Below are 26,027 nucleotides of genomic sequence, written 5' to 3'. Positions count from 1 at the left end.
GACATCCAGACTTGCTGAACACAGGATTTTATAGTAAGGCTGGATTCACACGAGGTCATTATGTCCATAATTGACGGACGTATTTCGGCCGCAAGTCCCAGACCGAACACAGTGCAGGGAGCCGGGCTCCTAGCATCATACTTATGTACGATGCTAGGAGTCCCTGCCTCGCTGCCGGACAACTGTCCCGTACTGAAAACATGATTACAGTATGGGACAGTTGTCCGGCAGCGAGGCAGGGACTCCTAGCATCGTACATAACTATGATGCTAGGAGCCCGGCTCCCTGCACTGGGTTCGGTCCGGGTCTTGCGGCCGAAATACGTCCATCAATTACGGACGTAATGACCTCGTGTGAATCCAGCCTAAGGCCTCATTTACACGAGCGTGTGCGTTTTGCTCAGGCCAAAAAACGCAGCGTTTGGCGTGCGCAAAAGGCACTTGACAGCCCCGTGTGTCATCAGTGTAAGATGCGCGGCTGCGTGATTTTCGCGCAGCCGCCATCATAGAGATGAGGCTAGTTGACGTCCGTCACTGTCCAGGGTGCTGAAAGAGCTAACTGATCGGCAGTAACTCTTTCAGCACCCTCGACAGTGAATTCCGATCACAATATACACCAACCTGTGAATTAAAAAAAGACATTCATACTTACCAAGAACTTCCTGCTTCCTCCAGTCCGGTCTCCCGGCCGTTGCCTTGGTGACGCGTCCCTCTCTTGTCATCCGGCCCTGGATGACGCGGCAGTCCATGTGACCGCTGCAGCCTGTGATTGGCTGCAGCCTGTGCTTGGCCTGTGATTGGCTGCAGCTGTCACTTGGACTGAATTGTCATCCCGGGAGGTCAGACTGGAGGAAGAAGCCGGGAGTTAGCGGTAAGTCAGAACTTCTTCTTTTCTTTACACGTTCATGTATATTGTGATCGGAAGTCACTGTCCAGGGTGCTGAACCAGTTTAACTCTTTCAGCACCGTGGACAGTGTGTCTCCTGAAGTCGCGTACCGGAAATTTTTTTCCCGGGTTCGGTCAAAACGAGTTCGGCCAAACCCGGTGAAGTTCGGTGCGCTCATCTCTAATTTGACACTCCGTTTGGATGTTTGTAAACAGAAAAGGACGTAGTGCTTTTCTGTTTACATTCATCCTTTTGACAGCTGTTGCGCAAACCACGCAGTCCGCACGGAAGTGCTTCCGTGCGGCATGCGTGGTTTTCACGCACCCATTCACTTCAATGGGTGCGTGATGCGCGAAAAACGCACGATTATAGAACATGTCGTGAGTTTTACGCAACGCACTCGCGCTGCGCAAAATTCACGCATTGTCTGCACTGCCCCATAGAGTAATATAGGTGCATACGACACGCGTGAAAAGCACGCGCGTCGCACGTGCGTATATTACGCTCGTGTAAATGAGGCCTAAGGGTTTGTTTATAGGAAACAAGCATAGCTTTGGTTCTCATTCAGACCATCCAGGGCTACTGATCTCAGTCGATGTATCCATTTGCCTTCTGTTTGCAGCAGTTGCTTGTCCCAGTTACCTACCCCCTGTGTGGTTTGGTTCTATTGGTTGTGTTCCTTGAAACCTTATGGCCTTGGAGTCCTCCCCCCCCACCCATGTGATGACCATAAATGCCAAGAGACAGAGGTATAGCTTTGGTTTAGAATGCCATTGTGATGGTCCCTTATTCTTCGTCTGAACTCACGCTTTGTCTTGCCTACATAGTCCTTATGACAGGTGCATTTGGCCGGGTGGAAAACCGCTTGGTCTTTCAGTTAATAAACTGTCTGTTGGTAAATTTGAAGCCTGTAGTTGTAATTGTGAATGTTTTAGTTAGTACTATAGCTTCACATGCCGGACAATTACCACATCTAAATGCCCCAAGCAGTCTCCTATGCATTCAGCACTTTTCATGAGGTTCTACTGTGTAGTGACTTGTAACAAGTTTATCCTTTAGACTTTTATTTCTCCTACAGGTAATTTGGGGCTGTCTCCTACTGCCAGTGGCGTAGCTATCGAGGTTGCAATTGCAAGCGGGCACCCAAAGCCAAGGGAGCCCACGGCCCCCCGCACCACACCTATTTACAGTTACAATAGAAACTGGTGCCTAAGTAATAAACTATTCGGGCCCCTGTTACTACAGTAACAGTATATAACAGTATACTTACCCTCCTCGCTCCGGGTGCAGCGCTGGTCCGGACGTCTTTAGCGCCATGACTTAATAACGTCACGATGCTAGGAGCGCCGCGCACAATGTCATGACACTGAATGGCGTCAGGACCTGCACTGCGCCCGGAGCCGAAGAGGCGGGTAAGTACAAGATTTCTGGCTGCTGGGGCCCTGTATCTAAGCCTACCACAAGGCCTAGCAGACAGTATCACACAGTATCACATACGGGCCCTGTATCTAAGTCTAACATGTGGTAGGCTTAGATACAGGGCCCAGCAGACTATATTACATATGGGCCTTCAATCTAAGCCTACCATGGGGGTGCTCTCCTAAGTGACCCAACGATACACCTGAAAGCTTCGGCCCGTCGGCCATAAGAAGAATTTGGGAGGCCAAGAAGAACTTTTGCATTGGGCCCATGAGCCTTTAGCTATGCCCCTGCCTACTGCCTTCCTAATATTCTAGCGAGAGTAAACACTTTAGAAAGCTAGGGTCAGGTACCAGCGGTAATTGGTTGTTCTTCTTAGAACGGGTGCCAAGCTCATTACCAAGCCAATCTAAGATAGGAATAGAATTTGTGCAGGAGAAAAACAAAGGACCAGTGTGTGATCTCCATAATACCCAACTCAAATGAACCGCTGAAATAAAAGAAACCAAAACCCAAGCAATCACCCAAATAACTGATCTGTATATCTGTCTTTTCACAATATTTGTGTTATCCTAATTTTTATCATAAGCTTAATAAAAGAGAAGTTTTATAAATCAATCCTTACTCCACTAAATCAAATTTTTAAACAAGAAGGAAAAACGGGAACCAACCCGTTGGATTATCTCAGGGAATTGCATCAGCCCCGTATAAACTACGCCACTTCTTCCCATTGAAAGCAATGGGAGCCAAGAGAGGTTAGATGGAAACACACAGAAGTCACATCCAGCATGTATTACTGGGTGAGCAAAGTCTAAAACCAGAGCAAGTTGCTAGGATGAAGGAATAGAAAATTATGGCCTAAAACAGGGCAACTTTTAAAAACTGAAGGTAACCACTAACCTATGTAAAAAAAAATGTTCTATGTCAAAGGCGTCCATAGCTTTAAATGCCTACGTACAGTAGATATCGATTTGACTTATACATTTAGTTGAGATGCACAGCTTCATGGATACTTACACAATGCTGCCTGGTTTCTAAGGGTATGTTCACACTGAGTTTTTTGATGAGGAAACCGCGCCGCAAAACTCGTCAAAAACGGTTAGAAAATGCCTCCCATTGATTTCAATGGGAGACGGAGGCATCTTTTTCCCGCGAGCGGTAAAACCGTCTCGCGGGAGAAAGAAGGGACATGCCTATGGGCGTTTACGCCTCTGACCTCCCATTGACTTCAATGGGAGGCAGGGAAAGTGTATTGCGCTGCGTTTTATGCCCGCGGTGCTCAATCGCCGTGGGCGAAAAACGCAGCGAAAATCGGCGTGCAGGGAGAGGAAAATCTGCCTCAAACATCCAAACGGAATTTTGAGGCAGAAATTCCGCCTGCAAAAACCTCAGTGTGAACATAGCCTAAAGGGCTCATTACTACTTGATACAACAACAAGGTATTTAGCTGGCAGTTTTCTTTCTTGTACATGACTTTTATTTTAAGTAAAACACTACATTTTTATTGGTCTATATTAAGTATGTATTCTTTTTTCTAGATAAAGGAAATGTCACTAAGTCGCCTAGGAAAGCTGGGTCAGCAGTCCAGCGTCTTGTTTTTATGTGACATGCAAGAGAAGTTCCGACATAATGTAGCCTTTTTCAATCAGATTGTGTCTGTGGCAGCACGATTACTCCAGGTAAAGAAATATTTAAATAGTTAAAGTTTTGAGAATATTGATTACTTTGGTAAATACGATAAATAGTTTCCCGACTCTTCACGAATCCTTCGTACCACTTCTTTCCCTCCTCTTGGGCCTGTTCTCAAAATTTCACCTAGGTCTATTCCTTAAAGGAGCCCTAGACAAACCAAACTTCCGGGGAAGGAACTGGGAAGAACCAGAGAAATATTTTTTTTTTTGTTAAAGCACCCTTATGGTTCCTCGAGATGCAGGAGAACTCCGTCAAGACACTTACCAGATGGTCTAAGACACTAGAGTTCCTATACAAAATCAATCCCTCTTGCTTTGATAAATATTGGTGCTGCTGCGTCCACACAGGTACAATGTTACGAATCTGATGGGCTTGCCCAGTTTTCCTCAATTACTGGAAATGGGTTAGGGTATGTTCACACACTGTGTTTTCAGTAGAGATGCACGATGCATCGAAACTTCGATACTGTTTCGATACTGTGCATCCCCAAACGGTTCGATATCGTTATTTCATGTATTTCGATACTTAGCTGTGCGGCCGCACAGCTCAGTATTGTAATACATGAATGTATGAGAGCGGGGCTGCGGCCGTGTGATAGTCATTGCCCCGCTCCTGACAAGTGCGCGGGGTCAGGATGATGCGATGCGGCCAGCGCTGCACTAATGAGCGCCAGCACTGAAGACAGAACATGGCGGGCGCACTGCAAAACACCCCCATGTTCTGTCCTCAGTGCCTGAACTGCCGCTCATTAGTGCAGCGTCGACCGCATCACCTCATGCTGACAGCACGTACTGCCTGTCAGGAGCGGGGCAATGGCTGTATTACACAGCCGCAGCCCCGCTGGTGGAGATCATAGAAACCTCTCATCTCCGCCGCTATTCCCGTGAATGCTGCGATCACAGCGGACTGCAGCATTCAGGGGAAAAAGAGAAGGGGGGACGCCCTTTGGATCGCGTCACAGGGAATTCCTGTGACGCGATTGAGGGACATACCATATATGGGCAGACAGCCCAGGGTCCATTGAAGGTACCCAGGGCTGTCTTACCATATTTCCTGTTGTTAGGGCATACTTAGGTATGTCCTAACAACTGCCTGTGTACTATCAGTAAACATGCTAATGTACTGTACTGTAGATATATGCCAGTACATTAAAGTTTAAAAACAAATAAAAAACATAAAGTAATGTTAAATTTAAAAAAATACACACACACCTTTTTTACAATAAACAGTAAAATAAGTCTCAATACATAAAATATACATATTCGGTATTGGCGCGGCCATAATAACCTGCACAACAATTTTTTTGCATCTTTTATAATGTGTACGCTATAAAAAAATAAAATAAAAACTGCTTTCTATCACTTATTGTGGGGCACAGGGTGTGATGAATTTAACCTTCATGTGCCTCACATTAATAGTAATTAACCCCATCATGTACCTTACACATTAACCCATTATGACTGAGAAACATGAAGGGGTTAATTACTATTAATGTGAGGCACGTGGAGGTTAAATTCATCATCACACCACGCGCCTCACATCAGAAAATGGAAGACATTTTTTTTTATTACTGTTTATCAAAGTATCGAATTGCTATCGAAATCTCAATACTAAACGAAGTATCGGTATCGAAGTCCAAATTCTGATAGCGTAAACGCCTGGAAATACGTCCGAAAAAGTAGTAGCTGAATGCCTACAAACATCTGCCCATTGAATTCTGGAAAAAAACGGCGTTTCACTCAGAAGGGGCGTTTTTTTACGCCGCCGTTTTAGAAAACTGCGTGTAAAAAAACCGCCCATAAAAAGGAATACCATGTCACTTCTTGAGCCGCTTTTAGAGCTGTTTTTCATTGTATAAAGAGAAAAACAGCTAAAAAAAAAACAGAATTTTTTTTTTCAGCTTTTGATTTGATTTTTAGAAATCAAATAAGGTAAAAAATAACCAGCAACGTTATGCGAAAACGTAGGCACTCTGTGCTACTTAATGGTGTCTGTGTGAGCAATGCTTCTAGGGGAGAACATTATGGAGGCACATTATGGGTCCATCCTCAATACAGTTGCATTGATGAGGCATTAAACTGAAAAACATTTATAGCTAACTAAAAAAACAAAATCAGCGGACACCGAAACTATTAAATAAGGGTTCTAACACATGTTGAACATACCATATTCTACAAGGAATTACAAAAAAACAATCCAGTAATAACCAGGGTCAAGAAAAATAGAGAAAAAAAAGCACACTACAGCAATACCTCATCGAGCCCAAGGGTTTTTCTCCGGGGTGCTCATCAACAAATTAGAGTTACTTGTAGCATAGTCCAACAATAGGAAGAAAAGTTGCGGCACTCATCAGGAATACCTTAACCCTTTCAGGACATAGCCTGAATTTGCCTTGTGGACACAGACGATTTTTTAAAATCTGATGTGTGTTACTTTATGTGGTAATAACTTGGGAATACTTTTACATATCCAAGCGATTCTGAGATTGTTTTCTTGTGACATATTGTATTTTGTTAGTGAAAATATCTGGTCGATAAATTCAATATTTATTTGTGAAAAACGCCAAAATCGAGAAAATCTGCAAAAATTTGCCTTTTTCTAAATTTAAATGTATCTGCTTGTTAAACAGATAGTAATAACACACAAAATAGTCACTAGTTAACATTTCCCATATGTCTATTTTATGTTTGCATCGTTTTATGAATATCCTTTTATTTTTCTAGTTAGTTACAAGGCTTATAACTTTAGCAGCAATTTCCCACATTTCCAAGAAAATTTTATAAGGCTATTTTTTCAGGGACCAGTTCAGTTCTGAAGTGGCTTTGAGGGCCTTATATATTAGAAAGTCCCCATAAATCACCCCATTTTAAAAACTGCACCCATGAACATATTCAAAACAGCATTCAGAAAGTTTCTTAACCCTTTAGGTGTTTCACAGGAATTAAAGCAATGTAGAGGAGAAATTGACAGTAACATTTTTTTTTTGCCGAAGTTCATTTGGAATAAAAAAAATTCTGTAACAGAGGGTTTTACCAAAGAAACGCAACTTAATATTTATTGCCCCGATTCTGCAGTTTTTAGAAACAATCCACAGGTGGCCCTAGTGCGCTAATGGACTGAAACACCAGCCTCAGAAGAAAAGGAGCACCTAGAGGATTTTGGGGCCTCCTTTTTTTTTAGAATATATTTTAGGCACCATGTCCGGTTTGAAGAGGTCAGGTGGTGCCAAAACAGTAGAAACCCCCCTAAAGTGACTCCATTTTGGAAACTACACCCCCAAGGAATTTATCTAGGGGTGTAGTTAGCATTTTGACTCCTCAGGTGATTTGCTAAATTTATCTGAATTAGTCTGTGAAAATGTAAATCTTACACCGCGTTCCAAATTATTATGCAAATGTTATTTTTAGCTGATTTTCCTAAATAGTTGATGCAAATGACAGTCAGTATAATCTTTAACCCATCAACTGTTGGAGTATAATGCAAATTTTATTGAACAAATCTAATGATAACATATTTTTTTTTAGAAATAAAAAACTCAAAATGCACTGTTTCAAATTATTATGCACAACAGAGATCAAAACATTTTAAAGGTTGTAAAGAGAACTAAAATGGTAATTTGTTGAATTTGCAGCATCAGGAGGTCATATTTACAGAAATCAAAAGCTCTTTCAATCAAAAAAAACTTAACAGGCCAAGTTACATGTTAACATAGGACCTCTTCTTTGATATCACCTTCACAATTCTTGCATCCATTGAATTTGTGAGTATTTGGACAGTTTCTGCTTGAATATCTTTGCAGGATGTCAGAATAGCCTCCCAGAGCTTCTGTTTTGATGTGAACTGCCTCCCACCCTCATAGATATTTTGCTTGTGCATGCTCCAAAGGTTCTCAATAGGGTTGAGGTCAGTGGAACATGGGGGCCACACCATGAGTTTCTCTCCTTTTATGCCCATAGCAGCCAATGACACAGAGGTATTCTTTGCAGCGTGAGATGATGCATTGTCATGCATGAAGATAATTTTGCTACGGAAGGCACGATTCTTCTTTTTGTACCACGGAAGAAAGTGGTCAGTCATAAACTCTACGTACTTTGCAGAGGTCATTTTCACACCGTCAGGGACCCTAAAGGGGTCTACCAGCTCTCTCCCCATCATTCCAGCCCAAAACATGACTCCGCCACCTCCTTGCTCACATCGCAGCCTTGTTGGCACATGGTGGCCATTCACCAACCATCCACTACTCCATCCATCTGGACCATCCAGGGTTGCACGACACTCATCAGTAAACAACACGGTTTGAAAATTAGTCTTCATGTATTTCTGATCCCACTGCAACCGTTTCTGCTTGTGAGCATCTTTTAGGGGTGGCCGAATAATAGCTTTATGCACACTTGCAAACCTCTGGAGGATCCTACACCTTGAGGTTCGCGGGCTCCAGAGGCACCAACGGCTTCAAATACCTGTTTGCTGCTTTGCAATGGCATTTTAGCAGCGGCTCTCCTAATCCTATTAATTTGTCTGGCAGAAACCTTCCTCATTATGCCTTTATCTGAACGAACCCATTTGTGCTCTGAATCAGCCACAAATCTTTTCACAGTACGATGATCACGCTTAAGTTTTCTTGAAATATCCAATGTTTTCATACCTTGTCCAAGGTATTGCACTATTTCACGCTTTTCGGCAGCAGAGAGATCCTTTTTCTTTCCCATATTGCTTGAAACCTGTGGCCTGCTTAATAATGTGAAACGTCCTTCTTAAGTAGTTTTCTTTTGATTGGGCACACCTGGAAAACTAATTATCACAGGTGTCTGAGATTGATTACAATGATCCAAGAGCCCGAAGACACAATACCATCCATGAGTTTAATTGAAAAACTAATAATTAAAAGTTTGACACTTAAATCCAATGTGAAAAATAATTTGGAACACGGTGTAGACATTTTTAATTTTTACAAGGAATAAAGGAGAAAAAGCACCCCAACATTTGTAAAGCAATTTTTTCCGATTACAGCAATACCCCATATGTGGTTATACCCTGCTATTTGGATCCACGGCAAGGCTCAGAAGGGAAGGAGAACCGATTTCACAGATCCATCATAGACTTGAGTATATTGAGGGATCCTAGAAGATCCTATTTTTTTCACGGGCCGTTCACAAAAAAAACAGCCATTTGAATAGCCCCATAGACGTACATTGATTTTAAAGAGGCTCTGTCACCACATTATAAGTGCCCTATCTTGTACATAATGTGATCGGCGCTGTAATGTATATTACAGCAGTGTTTTTTTTATTTACAAAAACGATCATTTTTGATGGCGTTAGCTATTTTTGCTTTATGCTAATGACTTTCTTAATTGACAACTGGGCGTGTTTTACTTTTTGACCAAGTGGGCGTTGTGGGGAGAAGTGTATGACACTGACCAATCAGTGACCAAACAGCGTCATACACTTCTCTCCATTCATTTGCACAGCACATAGTGATCTTGCTAGATCACTATGTGCCGTCACTTACTCACATATTAACGTTACTGAAGTGTCCTGACAGTGAATAGACATCACTACCAACCAGGACGTGATGTCTATTCAGAATCCTGACACTTCGGTAACGTTTGTGTGAGATTTACAGCATAGCAAGCGTAATCTTGCGAGATTACGCTGTAAACTGTCATTTAAAACGAGATTACGCTTTCTGTGCTGTAAATTTCACACAAACATTACCGAAGTGTCAGGATTGTGAATAGACATCACGTCCTGGCTGGTAGTGATGTCTATTCATTGTCATGATACTTCAGTAAAGTTAATATGTGAGTAAGTGACTGCACATAGTGGTTTAGCAAAATCACTATGTGCTGTGTAAATGAATGGAGAGAAGTGTATGACGCTGATTGGTGACTGATTGGTCAGCGTCATACACTTTTCTCCACAACGCCCACTTGGTCAAAAACTAAAACACGCCCAGTTGTCCATTAAGAAACTCATTAGCATAAAGCTAATATAGGTCATAGCTCCGTCAAAAATGATCGTTTTTCTTAATAAAAAAAACACTGCTGTAATCTACATTATAGCGCCGATCACATTATGTAGAAGATAGGCCACTTATAATGTGGTGACAAGAGCCTCTTTAATGCAGCCATGTGACGTCCGTTAACAAAACAGCCCTCACACAGCCGATTATCCCGTTCGTATGAATAAGTTAAGCCTATGACTAGTAAATTAAAAACCAGATTACAGCTGAAATACTTTGTAAAACTCATAGGTATTTAAAAAACTCATGCATTTTTCTTTTCAGCATTTAAAAAAACTCAACAAAAACGCGCAATATGGATACAGCCTAAATGGCTCAGTACGGAGTAGCTTATAAATACACAAATGTACAACTTCAATTAAATAAGTTAATTAGTACAATGAAAAAAATCAGTTTGAATGCACACTGAAATAACGACAAGCATAGACATGCTGTAGCGTCCATGGCCGCGGACCGTCGGGTTTACTCACCACCCGGTGGCCACAGCCATGGATCTTAGAGTGCTGGCTCGCATCTCCTTCCCAGTAGACGCCAGTGGTCCACTGTGTCCCGTAGGGTGCGCACGCTTGCTCGTGCCCGGCCTTAAAGGGCCAGCACGCGGACATGGTAATCATCATCAACCATCCCATGATTCCCTGGACTATAAGATGGACCCTGCCCCTTTTCTCATTCCCTGAGCGTTGTTAGTATTCCCATGTCAGTCTTGCAAATAGTCCCTTAGTGTTATCCTATTCCTGCTGTTACCCGTATCCCGTGCTGTGTCCTTGTTCCTGAGCCTGTTAGTGTTGGAGTCGTGTCCTATTGCACCTGCTGTCGTCTGCCACTTCCAGTGTCTTCTGCTGCGTCCAGTGTCTTCTGCCACGTCCAGTCTTAACTGCAACGTCTAGTTTCATCCGCCATGTCTGGCGCAACCTGCTACACCTGCTGTCATCCGCCACGTCTGGTGTAACCTGCTGCACCCACCTCCATCCGTGCTAAGTCCTCGGCCACTGTCTGGACTATTCAGGTACCCTAGAGCGGGACTTTGTATTGATTGGGTGCTCTGTTGTTTAGCCAGCTGCCTCTCCGCTACGACGGTGCAGCCTAGTGCGTCCACATACCCACACGATTAAGAAATAGATTATTATGCATGGGAACATGATATTGAAACATAAAGTACAAATTTCCACTAGATCGTTGTCCCTTGAGTCTGTAGGTGCACAGCGCATGCGCAAATAATTAGAATTTAGATTCTGGAGGCGGGGCATCTTTTAGTGCTGCAGCTCCTGATCCCTGGTGGTCTATCCACTGTATTGCGTGACCATCCACGGCCCGATTTGTCACTTTCTGGACACGGTGACTATATCCACCACCAGAGTGGACAACATATTTAAGCTCAGGGAGCGCCGGTGTACATGGTACACAGCGCGCATCTCAGGCCCGTCGGCCACCTTGTGGTCTACAACCCGGCCGAGTGCACTAGCGGCTGCTTGATTGCCGCTCACTTTCCCTTCCATGCTTCATCTGCCTTACTTGGGTCATTCCAACGGGGGATCTGATCTCTTAAACGCTGCAAAGTATCTGGTACCGACTGACACTGGCTGGCATATCACCTAGCAGGCACTTCCAGCATTGTAGGGACCGGGACACAGACTGGAGAGGTAACTTCCTGTCGCCTTACGATGCTGCAAAATTACAGGGACATTGTTGTGGTAGCTGCTGGAGGCAGCTTTTGGGCAGTAGAACAAGCTCTTTAGTGGGTTTTATTATTTCCACTGCTTCCCAACAGTAGCTCATAAATAATCACCCTTTTGGCTCACTCAAATATCTAACATTTGGACTCTCATGCTATCCATATCCATAGGAGGTCTTGCTATACATATTACCATATTTTTCTAAATCTCAGTTTATTTCTAGTGGATCCTTGCTAAATACTTATAGGTTGCTGCCACCTAGTGGACGTTTATGATACTATAAGTTGAATTACAAGTTCTGAACCAAACTATACTACACTTATATTTGGACATTACTCTTGCCTCTGCATACGAGACCTGACTGTCTATTATTGGAACCGATAGGTGACTTATTTGGCTCATTATGAACCTCCAACCTTTCTACTGATGTTCTTGCAAAATACTTAAAGAGGCTCTGTCACCACATTATAAGTGCCCTATCTTCTACATAATGTGATCGGCGCTGTAATGTAGATCACAGCAGTGTTTTTTATTTAGAAAAACAATCATTTTTAACAGAGTTATGAACGATTTTAGCTTTATGCTAATGACCTTAATAGACAACTGGGCGTGTTTTACTTTTTAACGAAGTGGGTGTTGTGGAGAGAAGTGTATGACGCTGACCAATCAGCGTCATACACTTCTCTCCATTCATTTACTCTGCACATAGTGATCTTACTAGATCACTAGGTGCGGCCACATACACACACACTAACGTCACTGAAGCGTCTTGAGAGTTAACACCTCTTTTTTGAAGGAGAGAGGTGCTCAGTTCTACGCACATAACCAGTTTGTTCTACGGTTGCTCCACTTTGTACTTGAGCATAATTTCTTTTTTTTTTTAGCACAAGTTCTTCCACCAGCTCAGAGGAGTGGCTATGGGTAGCCCTTGTGCTCCTAGCTATGCCAACCTTTATCTGGGCTGGTGGGAGAGGGAAGTTGTGTTCTGTGACGCGATGGAGAAGTATGTTTCCTCCATCGTGTTATGGATAAGATTCATAGATGATGTCTTCATCCTATGGTCAGGGACCTCAGCGGAATTCAAGGATTTTGTGTCGATCCTAAATGTTAACAGCCTGGGTCTCTTTTTTACATCGGATATCAGGGATAGGAGGATAACGTTTTTGGACATACAGATAGAGAAGACGGATCAGGGGTACATTAAGACAGAGATGCATAGGAAACCCACTGCCACTAACAATTTGCTGAGATGGGACAGTTGGCATCCTAGATCCTTAAAGATGGGAATACCCAAAGGACAATATATTAGAGCGAGACGAAATTGCACTACTATATCTGACTTCAGAGCATCTGCCATGGGGTTGAAGAATCGTTTTGAGCGTAGGGGGTACCCTGGCAGTGTGCTGAGATCGGCATACCAGCATGCCATGGCATCTGACAGGGAGTCCTTGCTCAATCCCAGGGTGCGGCCGGTTGATGAAAATGTAATTCGAGTGATTGGGACCTACGATGCTGCTCATCGGGAGGTTAGGAATATATTGGCATCCCATTGGGACATACTCAAAACAGACCCTGATGTGGGTAGTCTGGTTGGGGACTGGCCACAGATCACTTTTCGTAGAGGCCGTAACCTTAGGGATCGACTGGTGCACAGCCATCTTGAGGGAACGGGTGCCACTACCTGGCTGTCTACCAATACTGTTGGTTCATATCGTTGTGGTCGCTGTAAGGCTTGCACATCTGTCCTCAAGAGCAAGACCTTTAAGAGCAATGTAACGGGGGAGGTGTTTGACAATAGGGCTTTTATCAACTGCCTTTCAAAAGGGGTGGTGTACCTTATTACCTGTAGCTGTGGGTTGCAATATGTGGGCAAAACTAAGAGAGTTCAGACGTAGAATCCGTAACCACATATGCGACATTAATGGCAAAGTTGATACCACGGTCTCAAGGCATGTTTGGGAGTGTCACTCTGGAGACTCCTCTGTCATTATGTTTCAAGGTATGGAATTGGTCAAGGCACCCACCAGAGGAGGGGATTGGGACAAGCGTATTTTGCAGAAGGAGGCACGGTGGATTTTCAAGATGCAGACTGTTAAGCCACTTGGTCTGAATGAATCCATCTCCTATGTCCCGTTCCTCTAACCATAAGGGGGTATATGCTTTTCCATGATACATCTTTGTGTGGGTGCAACTCTTTTTATTGTCCCCGTTCTCCACCTTGAATTTGGTCTGCGGTTTGTCTGTGCGGTTTAGGTGTATCCATTCTCGGGTATCTATTGCTATGCTCGGTGTGGTGCTGTCCCCCTTTTTTTTTTTTTTTTAATTTATTATTATTTTTTTAAATAAAATGTTTATTTTATTTATAATTTTTTTAATTATTTTTTTTATGTAATTTTTTTATGGGGGGGGGGGGTTTGCTCGCTTTATCGGCCTTATTCGTGCTTTCTCTCTGTGACTCGTCTGATCTCCGCCTATGTTACTATGCGGTGTATTTGCTGCATTTTTAATTGGATCCTGATGTGCGTACTTTATGGTATGTTTGTGCCTTGGCGTCGGCGTCGGTGACTGATGCCGGCGTCTATGTCGTCCTGGCTCTCTACTCTGTGCTGTACGCGCATCCATTTACGGCCTTCGGGCTGTCATTTTCCAATTCTGTTTCCCTTGCTGTATCACAGCGTTCAGTTTGGTGCTATGTCGTCTTGCTGAGTTCGGCCGCCTTTGGCTCCCCCCATGTTACTAACGATGCTGTTTGCATCGATGCCTTTGGCTGAGTGGTTACCAGGGGGCCGGCTGATCGAATGGGCGTCTGTTCTGACGTCTTGTGTTTTGATTGGTGCGGCTCCGGCCAGGGAGGTGGGGCTTGATGTGCATGAGATCCCAGTGTTCTGCCGGCGCGTGTTGGGACCGACAGCAGATGTCTCATACGTGCCGTAACTGAAATTTAAACCGCATAATACATATAATGTGATCGGCGCTGTAATGTAGATCACAGCAGTGTTTTTTATTTAGAAAAACAATCATTTTTAACGGAGTTATGAACGATTTTAGCTTTATGCTAATGACCTTAATAGACAACTGGGCGTGTTTTACTTTTTAACGAAGTGGGTGTTGTGGAGAGAAGTGTATGACGCTGACCAATAAACGTCATACACTTCTCTCCATTCATTTACTCTGCACATAGTGATCTTACTAGATCACTAGGTGTGGCCACATACACACACACACACACACACACTAATGTTACTGAAGCGTCTTGAGAGTTAACAGACATCACCTCCAGTCAGGACGGGATGTCTATTCACAATCCCGAGACTTCGGTAATGTTTGTGTGGGATTTACAACACAGCCAGAGTAATCTCGCAATGACAATTTACAGCGAGATTACACTTGCTGTGCTGTAAATCACACACAAACGTTACCGAAGTGTCTGGATTGTGAATAGACATCGCGTCCTGGCTGGAAGCGATGTCTATTAACTCAAAAAGACACTTCAGTAACGTTAGTCTGTGTGTATGTGGCTGCACATAGTGATCTAGCTAGATCACTATGTGGTGTGTAAATGAATGGAGAGAAGTGTAAGACGCTGATTGGTCAGCGACATATACTTCTCTCCACAACGCCCACTTGGTCAAAAAGTAAAACACGCCCAGTTGTCCATTAAGAAAGTCATTAGCATAAACGGTAACGTTTGTGTGAAATTTACAGCACAGAAAGCGTAATCTCGTTTTAAATGACAGTTTACAGCGTAATCTCGCGAGATTACGCTCTCTATGCTGTAAATCTCACACAAATGTTACCAAAGTGTCAGGATTCAGAATAGACATTACTTGGTTGGTAGTGATGTCTATTCACTGTCAGGACACTTCAGTAACGTTAATATGTGAGTAAGTGACGGCACATAGTGATCTAGCAAGATCACTATGTGCTGTGTAAATTAATGGAGAGAAGTGTATGACGCTGTTTGGTCACTGATTGGTCAGCGTCATACACTTCTCTCCACAACGCCCACTTGGTCAAAAAGTAAAACACGCCCAGTTGTCAATTAAGAAAGTCATTAGCATAAAGCTAAAATAGGTCATAACTCCGTCAAAAATTATAGTTTTTCTAAATAAAAAACACTGCTGTGATCTACATTACAGCGCCGATCACATTATGTACAAGATAGGGCATTTATAATGTGGTGACAGAGCCTCTTTAAAATGTAAGGGAACGTCCCCTTGACACCCAACCCATTCATCTCTACCTCTGCTACGGTGATGGACAAATTGCTAAAAAAAATCTACTCAGTCTCTGTCTCAGTGACTGACCCGCCAGTCTTAATGGAACAATACTGTGCGCTCGACCATGACAAAGGGAAGTGGACTTCTAAGGACAAACAGGGGCCTCGGCTTCCACATACCGCGACCGCCCCAACTGCTTACCCGCTCTCGCTGGAGCATACTAGAGACATCACTCCTCCAAATTTGTCGCCTCCAGATAGCCCTATGACTACTCCAACAATGGATAAACAACATTCTACTGTAGTGGTGGAAGAAGTGTCTCGATTGTTAATGCCACTTTTTGACAAGCGAGTGGACTTCACGATTAATGCGCAAAAACTAGCAGGTCTGGAAATCAGAGTACTCTCTTGTGAAACTTCATTGTCTGACCTGGCAACTCAGTGGCTCATAATCAGAATGTTGAAATTATCCTAAAAGATAAGCTAGAAGATCGTGAAAATAAAGACAGGCACAACAACCTTTTGTTTTGTGGAAGTCTCTGAGACCATAGTGGGAGAGGATCTTCTGCACTTTTCGGTGAAAGACCTCCCATCTGCTGTTCAATAAGATCTTCTTCCAGATCCGTTCACTACTGAAAGGGTGCACAGGATTGGACCTCCGCAGGGGGAGAGAGAGACAACAAACCTCGTCCAGTTATAGAAAAATACTTCAACTGCGCGATTAAAGAACGCATTCTATGGGCGTATAGGCAGACAGATACTCTGCAGGTCAGAGGACAAATAATCCTTTTCTTTCAGGACCTCTCCTTGGCTGTGTCCTTGAAATGAAGGGCGAGAATGGATCACCATTTACGAAGATCTGGGAGTGGCCAGACGACATCTACTGAGAGACAATCCTGATTGATATATTCAAACTTTGTGAAATGCTGGGGACATGTCTCTCTTTTGTCTTCAAATGTTTTTTTCCCATTTCATGTGTTTTTTTTATGGGTACCTCCTGTGACAATAGTTCTATGCTGCTTTTCATAGTCCTATGAAGCTATTACTGTTTTCTCTTACTGTTTATGTTTCCCTTTTAACCCTAGTCTTTCTTTACCCCTCCTTTCCTTGGACTCGCGTCTCTCCATTTTACTGCTACGTCACGGGATTCCCTGCTCGCTGGGACAGCGCTACTTGACTCTACTACTTTTTACCATCGTAGACCCAGAGCACTCCTTTAAGAATAGGATGAGTACCTTTTATAACACTCCAGATGCGCCTACCACCACTTTACCTATATTACGAATGGTCAGCTGGAATGTTGCCAGCAATGTTCCTTCTAAGTCTTGGCAGCTCCTGAGCAGAGCAGTTAGGGAGCAGGGCAAGTCTCCATCAATGGTGGGCGATCTGATGACCAAAAGTAATACCCCCAGTAAACGCTAATATAGCATACTAAATAAGAAAAATTATTTCAAATTTGTTTGAATTACTTTTTTAAATACTATAATAGTACACCAGTAAAATAGACAGTTCTAAACACCAATTATCGGCATCAATACCAATAAATACTCCACGGACGGACAGCGGACTGTCAATCGCATTTGCGGACCGTGCTCAAATTATAAAGTATGAGAGCACGATCCGTAAATGCAAAAAATAGGACTTGTCCTATTTTTTGCGGGTCATTTCTACAGCCCATACAGAATTCCGTAAATATACGGGAAGGTGTCTCTGGCCCATAGAAATGTATGGATCAGTATTTTAATCTGCAATTACAGATCCGTAATTGGCGATAAAAATTACGGTCGTATGCATGAGGCCTCAGTGATAATAAAGAGCATAAGTAACACTTTTTTATTAGTGATCACACGAGTGGGATAGTAAAGATGAGAACTGCACAACTCAAGTTCAATTAAAAAACGATTAAAGTAATACAATTGGGTTATTAATACTACTAGAAAAAAATCCTGCCTGGGTTTCAACCAGGAACCTTTCACGTGTAAGGCTAATGTGCTAACTACTACACTGCAGAGACTGTGAGGGTATGTTCACACGACACAAAACGACATACAGCACAGTCGACGCTATATAATAAAAACTAAAGATACAATGCCAGAATTGCTGTTTTTTGGTGACCTTGCCTCCCAAACAATAAGATAAAAAGTGATCAAAAAGTCGCATGTACCCCAAAATATTACCAATAATAACTACAGCTCGTCCCACAACAAAACAGCCCTCCTACCACATCATTAAAAAAAAATAAAAATTAGTTAAGGCTCCAATAAGTCAGGAAATAAAAATATGCGGTTGTGCAGATCAGAGGGGAACATTTCTTCTGTTTCAAGAGACGATTTATCGGGGCCCTAAAATTAGGGAACCAGGAAGTGCAAGGGCCAAACATATCTGCTGGAAAAGAGGGTGCCCGTGTTATATCAAGACAACACTTCCCAGCAAAATTCCCCAAACTGCAAAGGTGTGGAGTGTGGACCAAAAGGGGGATCAGTAAGGACACCATTTATCAGTGTGACACTGGCCTGTGCAGAAAGGATTGTGTCACAGCGTAACACATCTATAGATTATTTTATTATTTAGCCCATTATTATACCGCCTGACTATGCCCCTTATCTACCAAATAGCGCTCTCTACCTTCTGAGCCCTACAGTGTGCCCAAACAGCAGTTTACTTCCACATATATGGCACCGCCATACCCGGGAAAACCCTTTTAACAATTTTTGGGGTGTGTGACTCCAGTGACACAAGCTGGGCATGACGTATTTGCCACTGAATTCATATATCTGGGGAAAAAATTAAATTTTTACATTGCACCATCCGCAGCGCATTAATTTATGGAAAGACCTGTGGGGTGAAAATGCTCACTACACCCCTTAAGAGATGCCTTGAAGGGTGTATTTTCTAAAATGGGGTAAATTTTCAGGGGTTTCTTTTTATTATTTCACATTAGAGCCCTGCAATTGTGAACAAATACTTTGTAAGTTGCCAAACTAGGCCTCAATTTTGCATGGTACTCTTTCACTCCTGAGCCCTGTCAAATGTCCAGGCAAAAGATTAGTGTCCCATATAGGGTGATTCTAAAACCGGGAAACCTAGCATAATGATTAGAGAGCTGTCTTGTTATGGTGGCACAAGCTGGGCACCACATATTGGCATATCTATGGGAAAAAAATCCCATTTTCACTCTGCAACATCGAGTGCACACAAATTTTTTCAAAACACCTGTGGTGTTAACATGCTCACTACACCCCTAGGTGAATACCTTGAGGGTTGTAGTTTCCAAAATGGGGTCACTTCTGGAGGGTTTCCACTGTTTTAGTCCCACAGGGGCTTTACAAATGCTACATAGCGACCAGAAACCAATCCAGCAAAATCTGCACTCCAAAAGCCAAATGGCGCTCCTTCCCTTCTGAGCCCTACCGTGTGCCCAAAAAGCAGTTTATGACCACATATGGGGTATTGCTGTAGTCTGGAGAAATTGCTTTACTAATGTTGGGGTTCTTTGTCTGTCTACTTTTATTTTTTGAGAAAATGAAAAATTTTGCGCTAAAGCTACGTCTTACTGGAAAAAAAAAATATTTTTATTTTCACTGCTTAATTTAAATAAAATCTATGAAACACCTGTGGGGTGAAAATGCTCACTATACCCCTAGATTAATTCCTCAAGGGGTGTAGTATCCCAAATGGAGTCCCTTTTGGGTAATTTCCACTGTACTGGTACCTTAGGGGCTTTGCAAAAGTGACACCAGTCAAGAAACCAATCCAGCAAAATCTGTGCTCCAAAAGCCAAATGGCGCTCCTTCCCTTCTGAGCCTTGCCGTGTGCCCAAAAAGTAGTTTATGACCACATATGGGGTATTTCCGTACTCTTTTTTTTTTCCTTTTATTTGTTGAGAAAATGAAAATTTTTGAGCTAAAGCTACGTCTTATTGAAGAAAAAGGATTTGTTTTTATTTTCACTGTCCAATTCTAATAAATTCTATGAGATACCTGTGGGGTCAAAGTGCTCACTACACCCCTAGATAAATTCCTCAAGGGGTGTGTAGTTTTCCAAATGGAGTCACTTTTTAGACGTTTTCATGGTTTTGGTCCCACAGGGGCTTTGCAAATTCGACATTGCCTCCGCCAACCATTCCAGTTAAATTTGAGCTCCAAAAGCCAAATGGCGCTCTTTCCCTCCTGATCCCTGCCGTTTGTCCAAACAGCCGTTTATTACCACACGTAGGGTACTGTTTCACTCGGGAGAAATTGCTTTGCAAAGGTTGCGGTGCTTTTTCTCCATTACTCCTTGTGGAAATTAGAAAAAAATAGCTAAACCTACATTTTCTTTGAAAGAATGTAGATTTTCATTTTCACGGCCTACTTCCAATCATTTCTGCAATAAACCTGTAGTGTCAAACTTCTCACTATACCCCTAGATAATTTCCTTGAGGGGTGTAGTTTCCCAAATAGGGTCACTTTTGGGGGATTTCCACTGTATTGGCACCGCAAGAGCTCCAGCAAACCTGACATGGTGCCTAAAATATATTCTAATAAAAAGGAGGCCTAAAATCCACTAGGTGCTCATTTGATTCTGAGGCCTGTGCTTCAGTCCAGTATCACACTAGAACCACGTGGGATATTTCCTAAAACTGCAGAACCTGGGCAATAAATATTGAGTTGAGTTTCCCTGGTAAAACTTTGTGTTACAAATTTTTTTTTCGTGTAGCGCGAGTCTTTTAAAAATTTTAATTCTCCCCAAATGACTATATCTGAAACAATCCTTACCTATTCATTTGAGACCAGTGGACGTTGAACTTATTAATGCTCTATTTTGTGGTTTTATATGGAACTATAAGAGACCTAGGGTGAGTCTGTGGATCTTGCAACAGCATCGTGACAAAGGCGTAATTAATTTTCCCCAAATACATTTATACAACATGGCAGCTCAATTGCGGGTGATCGGGGACTGGCTGACTGGCAGTTCATGTTTTACTGATTACATTCTGGACCAACAATTTTCATTGCCAACTTCCTTGACATGCCCCTTACTTGGCTTTTTCAACCGAACAGTGGGCTAATCCCCTTGTCATGACGGCATGGAAGACATGGACCAAGGTCAGACAACATTTGGGTCTAAATCCCAGATTCTCTTTAATCCTTCCCTGGGCCAACAATACAGATTTTCAGGCTGGTCGCCCTCATACTATGTTCCGCACATGGGTTTCTAAGGGATTAACTTGTATTGAACAAATAATTTATTTGTCAGAATGTTGTCCCTACTCATTCAATGAGATTCACACAGGACACGAGTTTTTTGGATTTCACTCCTTTTATTATTTGCAGCTTGTAGCTATGCTTATAAGTTGACTAGAGAATTGCAAGACGAAGATTGGCACAATTTATTTTGCCATCTGACCCTGTCACATCAAAATAGGAATCGACGGATAACTAATTTTACTTCGAAGTCAGGTATATCTTACTGGGGGAAACACTTAGATAGCATAACACATGATGACATATTAACATCCATGATGGTTGCGGCTAAGCACCTTCCGTCAGCCATGTACTGGGAGATGACATGTAAGATAGCCCCCACAGGGGATTTCTCATGGGGAACCCCTCTGACCCTTCTTGCCCAAAATGCAATGTGCCACATGCAGATTTACTGCGTTGTTTTTGGTCATGCCCCTCTATTACTGCGTTTTGGTTATAAATACAACAATTTGTTTTGGATTAACTTTCTCCACACTGTCCTCTTTCTCTCGAATGGGGACTTTTTGGTATTTTGCCCTCCTCTATGATCAATATTCCGAAGCACCATAAATAACTGCTGTACAATATGTGAGCAGCTGCAAGAAAAACAATCCTAAAGGTTTGGATTGGAACTTTTCCTCCCAATGAACGTATATTTTTTGAAAAATTACCTTGTTTCGGATGGACTGGGTGAAAATTTCTCTTTGCAAAAAATGAAGAGTTGGAAATTTCTTTAAATGATGGGATAAATTTATACTCCGTCTCCCACAAAAACTCACAAATTGCTTTGGTTCTACTACTTGGAGTGTCAATTGATTGGTGACATACCATCAGGGCCGGCCCTAGGATAGATGGCGCCCTGTGCGAAATGATCTTCCGGCGCCCCACCCCATCATTAAAAAAAAATGCCCCATAAAAAAATTATAATGCCCCTTTAGTGCCCCCATACAGTATAATAATAATATTTAATAATATAATATATTACAACCCCTTCAGCAACACAGTATTTTGTCCTCTAATTGTGCCCACAGTATTATGCCCCCTGTAGTACCCCTATACAGTATAATGTCCGCTTAGTGGTCCCCACACAGTATAATGCCCCCTGTAGATTTTGCCATATAGCCTCCCTGTAGACAGTGCCATAATCCCCCATAATCCCCCACCTCCTTTTTGTAGATCGTGCCATACAGCCCCCCACACCTCCCCCTTGTGGACAGTGCCCCCAACAAAAACTAAAATTTTACTCATCTAGGCCCCGTTCCCATGACGAACTGAGCTGCTCCATGACGGGACCCTAGTACAGAGTTTACCAACCTTTTCGGACTCGAGGCAGCACTGGAAAAACAAAATTTCCCCTACCAAAAATTGTTTTGAGAAAGACAGAAAACGGCTAAGAACAAGCACTCCACTCGTATGGCATGTTCACACACGTTTTTTGTAAGGCAAAAAAAAACTGCCTCAAAATTCCTTCAGCAACTGACAGCGTTGTGTGACTTTTTTTTTGTGTTGTTTCTTAAGCTGTTGAAGCGAATGCAAAAGACACAGGAAAAAAAAGCTCCAAACGAGCGCCGCAGGTATCTTCTGCCGCCTATTAATTTCAATTGGAGGTCAGAGGTGGAAACCACTTGAAGACCATCAGCCCCCCACTCACAGAAAAATGACCATCAACCCCCCACTCAGAGTAAAATGACCATCAGCCCCCCACTCACAGCAAAATGACCATCAGCCCACCACTCAGTAAAATGACCATCAGACCCCCACTCACAGATTCCCCCTGTAGGTAGCGCCACACAGCCCCTTGTAGGTAGCGCCACACAGTCCCTTGTAGGTAGCACCGCACAGTCCCCTTGTGGGTAGCACCGCACAGCCCCCTTGTGGGTAGCACCGCACAGCCCCCTTGTGGGTAGTGCCAGACAGCCCCCTTTTAGGTGGCGCAACACAGCCCTTTGTGGGTAGCACCGCACAGCCCCCTTGTGGGTAGCGCCAGACAGCCCCCTTGTAGGTAGTGCCACACAGCCCCCTTGTAGATAGCGCCACACAGCCCCCTGTAGAGTGTGCCACACAGCCCCCTGTAGGGAGGGCCGCACAGCCACCTGTAGGGAGGGCCGCACAGCCCCCTGTAGGGAGGGCCGCACAGCCCCCTGTAGGGAGCGCCGCACAGCCCCTTGTGGGTAGCGCCGCACAGCCTCCTTGTGGGTAGCGCCAGACAGCCCCCTTGTGGGTAGCGCCAGACAGCCCCCTTGTAGGTAGCGCCACACAGCCCCCTTGTAGATAGCGCCACACAGCCCCCTGTAGAGCGTGCCACACAGCCCCCTGTAGGGAGGGCCGCATAGCCCCCTGTAGGGAGGGCCGCACAGCCCCCTGTAGGGAGTGCCGCACAGCCCCCTGTAGGGAGTGCCGCACAGGCCCCTGATAGGAAGTGTCGCAAAGACCCCTTGTAGGAAGTGCCTCACAGCCCCCTGGTAGGGAGTGAAAAAGAGAATTCAAAAAAGGACAATTGTGCAGGAGCACACAAAATACCCAGCTTTCCCAGCTATCAAATAAATGTGTGGAAATAAACTAAGTTATAACCTTTATTTAGTCTGAGTAAGGGATTAATCCTTTTAGCTAAATTAAATAAAAGTTATATCTAAGTTTATTTCCACACTTTTTTTTTTATACCCGGGAAAGCTGGGTATTTTGTGTGCTCCTGCACAGTTGTCCTTTGTAGGTAGTGCCACAAAGCCCACAGCCCCCCTGTAGATAGCAACCACCCCTCCTTCCAGTAAAGATAACGCCACTGTAGCTCCCTGAAGAAGCGGAATCCCCGTCCACAGCGTTGCAGACGCTATGACCGTCGATTCCACTCCAGGAGAAGCTCCTGTCGTCTATGTCCATGACGTCATTGGCTTCTCCTGGAGTGGAATCCCCGATCATAGAGTCTGCAACACTGTGACCGGGGATTCCGCTTCAGGAGTTTCCCCTGATGTCACTGTCCATATATGGACAGAAACATCAAGCAGCGCTACAGGAGCGGAATCCCCGGCCACACGGGGATTCCGCTCCTTCAGGGAGCTACGGTGGCGCTATCCTGGAAGGGGGGGGGGGTTGATATCTACAGGGGGGCACTATAGCAGAGCAAGGGAGGTATCTCCCTGCTCTGCTGTCTACTAGCGCCGCTGTAGCTGAAGGGAGCTACAGTGGCGCTAGTAGACAACAGAGCAGGGAGATATGTCCCTGCTCTGCTATAGTGCCGTCGCTACCGCTATAGTAGCCACAGCAGCTGCTAGCGGCGCCACCGCACTCATGCCTGGTGTCAACGCTAGCAGCCGCTATGGCTGCTACAGCAGTAGCCACTAAGTGAAGAAGCGCCCGGGCGCGACTGCAGTTAGTGTGTGTATCCCCGCTGGTAGTTGCAACGGCACGGGGATACACACACCCGCTGGCGCCCCTCTTGCCGTGTGGCGGCTGGCGCCCTGTGCGACCGCACTGGTCGAACATAGCTAAGGCCGGCCATGCCAGGGCCAGTCTTAGGAGAGATGGCGCCCCGTGCCAAATGATCTTTCGGCGCCCCACCCCCATCGAAAGAAAAATGCCCCATAAAAAAAGTATAATGCGCCTCAGAGTATAATGTCCTATGTAGTGCCCCCACATATTGTAATACCCCTTTAGTGCCCCCCATACAGTATAATAATAATATTTAATAGTATATTATAACCCCTTCAAGGACACAGTATTTTGTTCTCTAATTGTGCCCACACAATACTATGCCCCCTAAGTTCCACACACAGTGTATTGCCCCCTGTAGTACCCATACACAGTATAATGTGCGCTTAGGGGCCCCCACACAGTATAACGCCCCCTCCCCTGGCTGCCACACACAGCCTCCCTTGTGGATAGTGGCCCCCTGTAGATTGTGCCATACAGCCTCCCTATAGGCAGTGCCATACAGCCCCCACCTCCCCCTTGTAAACAGTGCCCCCAAAGAAAAAAAGAATTTACTCACCTAGTTCCCACAATGAACTGAGCTGATCCACGACGGGATCCTTGCGTAGGCCGGCGTGATCCTGTAGCCTAGTACAGAGTTTCCCAACCTTTTCGGACTCGAAGCACCACTGGAAAAATAAAATGTCCTCAGGGCACCCTTACCAAAAATGTTTAGAGAAAGACAGAAAACAGCTAAAAACAAGCACTAAACTCGTATGTTCACACAGCGTTTTTTGTAAGGCAAAAAAATAATTAGCAGATTTTGAATTGACAGCGTTGTTTGACCTTTTTTTTTTGGCGTTGTTTTTAAGCCGTTGAAGCTAATGCAAAGGGCGCAGGCAAAAAAGCACCAAACGAGCACCACAGCTATTTTCTGCCTCCTATTAATGTCAATTGTAGCTCAGAGGTGAAAACCACTTGAAGACTATCAGCCCCCCACTCACAGTAAAATAGCTGTCAGTCCACCACTCACATTAAAATGACCTTCTGCCCAGCACTCACAGTAAAATAACAGTCAGCCCGCCACTCACAGATTCCCCCTGTAGATAGTGCCAGACAGCCCCCTTGTAGGTAGTGCCACATAGCCCCCTGTAGATAATGCTGCACAGCCCCTTGTAGGTAGTGCCGCACAGCCCCCTGTAGGTAGTGCCACAAAGCCCCCTGGTAGGTAGTGCGACACAGCCCCCTTGTAGGTAGTGCCACACAGTCCCCTTGTAGGCTGTGCCACACAGCCCCCTTGTAGGTTGTGCCACACAGCCCACAGTCCCCTTGTAGATAGCATTCAAGAGGAAAAGATCAGCACTACTTGTGGAATTTGGAAAATAAATCTTCTTTAGTTATTTAGATAGCCAGCGGAAGGCTGAACAGCTTAAAGTGGACACAATACATAAAACGTCCGTCCTCTCTGACGTTTTTTTTAGCTC

The 26,027-nt window shown here is 44.1% G+C and overlaps 1 protein-coding gene across 2 annotated transcripts in view; it reads left to right on the top strand.

Annotated features, from left to right (window-relative positions):
* ISOC2 (isochorismatase domain containing 2) overlaps positions 1-26,027 on the top strand; it is a 224,627-nt gene that overhangs the window by 24,279 nt on the left and 174,321 nt on the right. For both annotated transcript variants that reach the window (XM_075840003.1, XM_075840002.1), the window contains exon 2: positions 3,844-3,984. In XM_075840003.1, coding sequence (XP_075696118.1) covers positions 3,853-3,984 — 132 coding nt within the window. In that variant the 5' untranslated portion in view covers positions 3,844-3,852. The remainder of the gene's footprint in view (positions 1-3,843; positions 3,985-26,027) is intronic.

Source organism: Rhinoderma darwinii, chromosome 10, assembly GCF_050947455.1.
Source record: "Rhinoderma darwinii isolate aRhiDar2 chromosome 10, aRhiDar2.hap1, whole genome shotgun sequence".
Taxonomy (NCBI): Eukaryota; Metazoa; Chordata; class Amphibia; order Anura; family Rhinodermatidae; genus Rhinoderma; species Rhinoderma darwinii.
The sequence above is the reverse complement of the archived record's forward strand: the minus strand, read 5'-3'. Positions and strand labels throughout refer to the sequence as shown.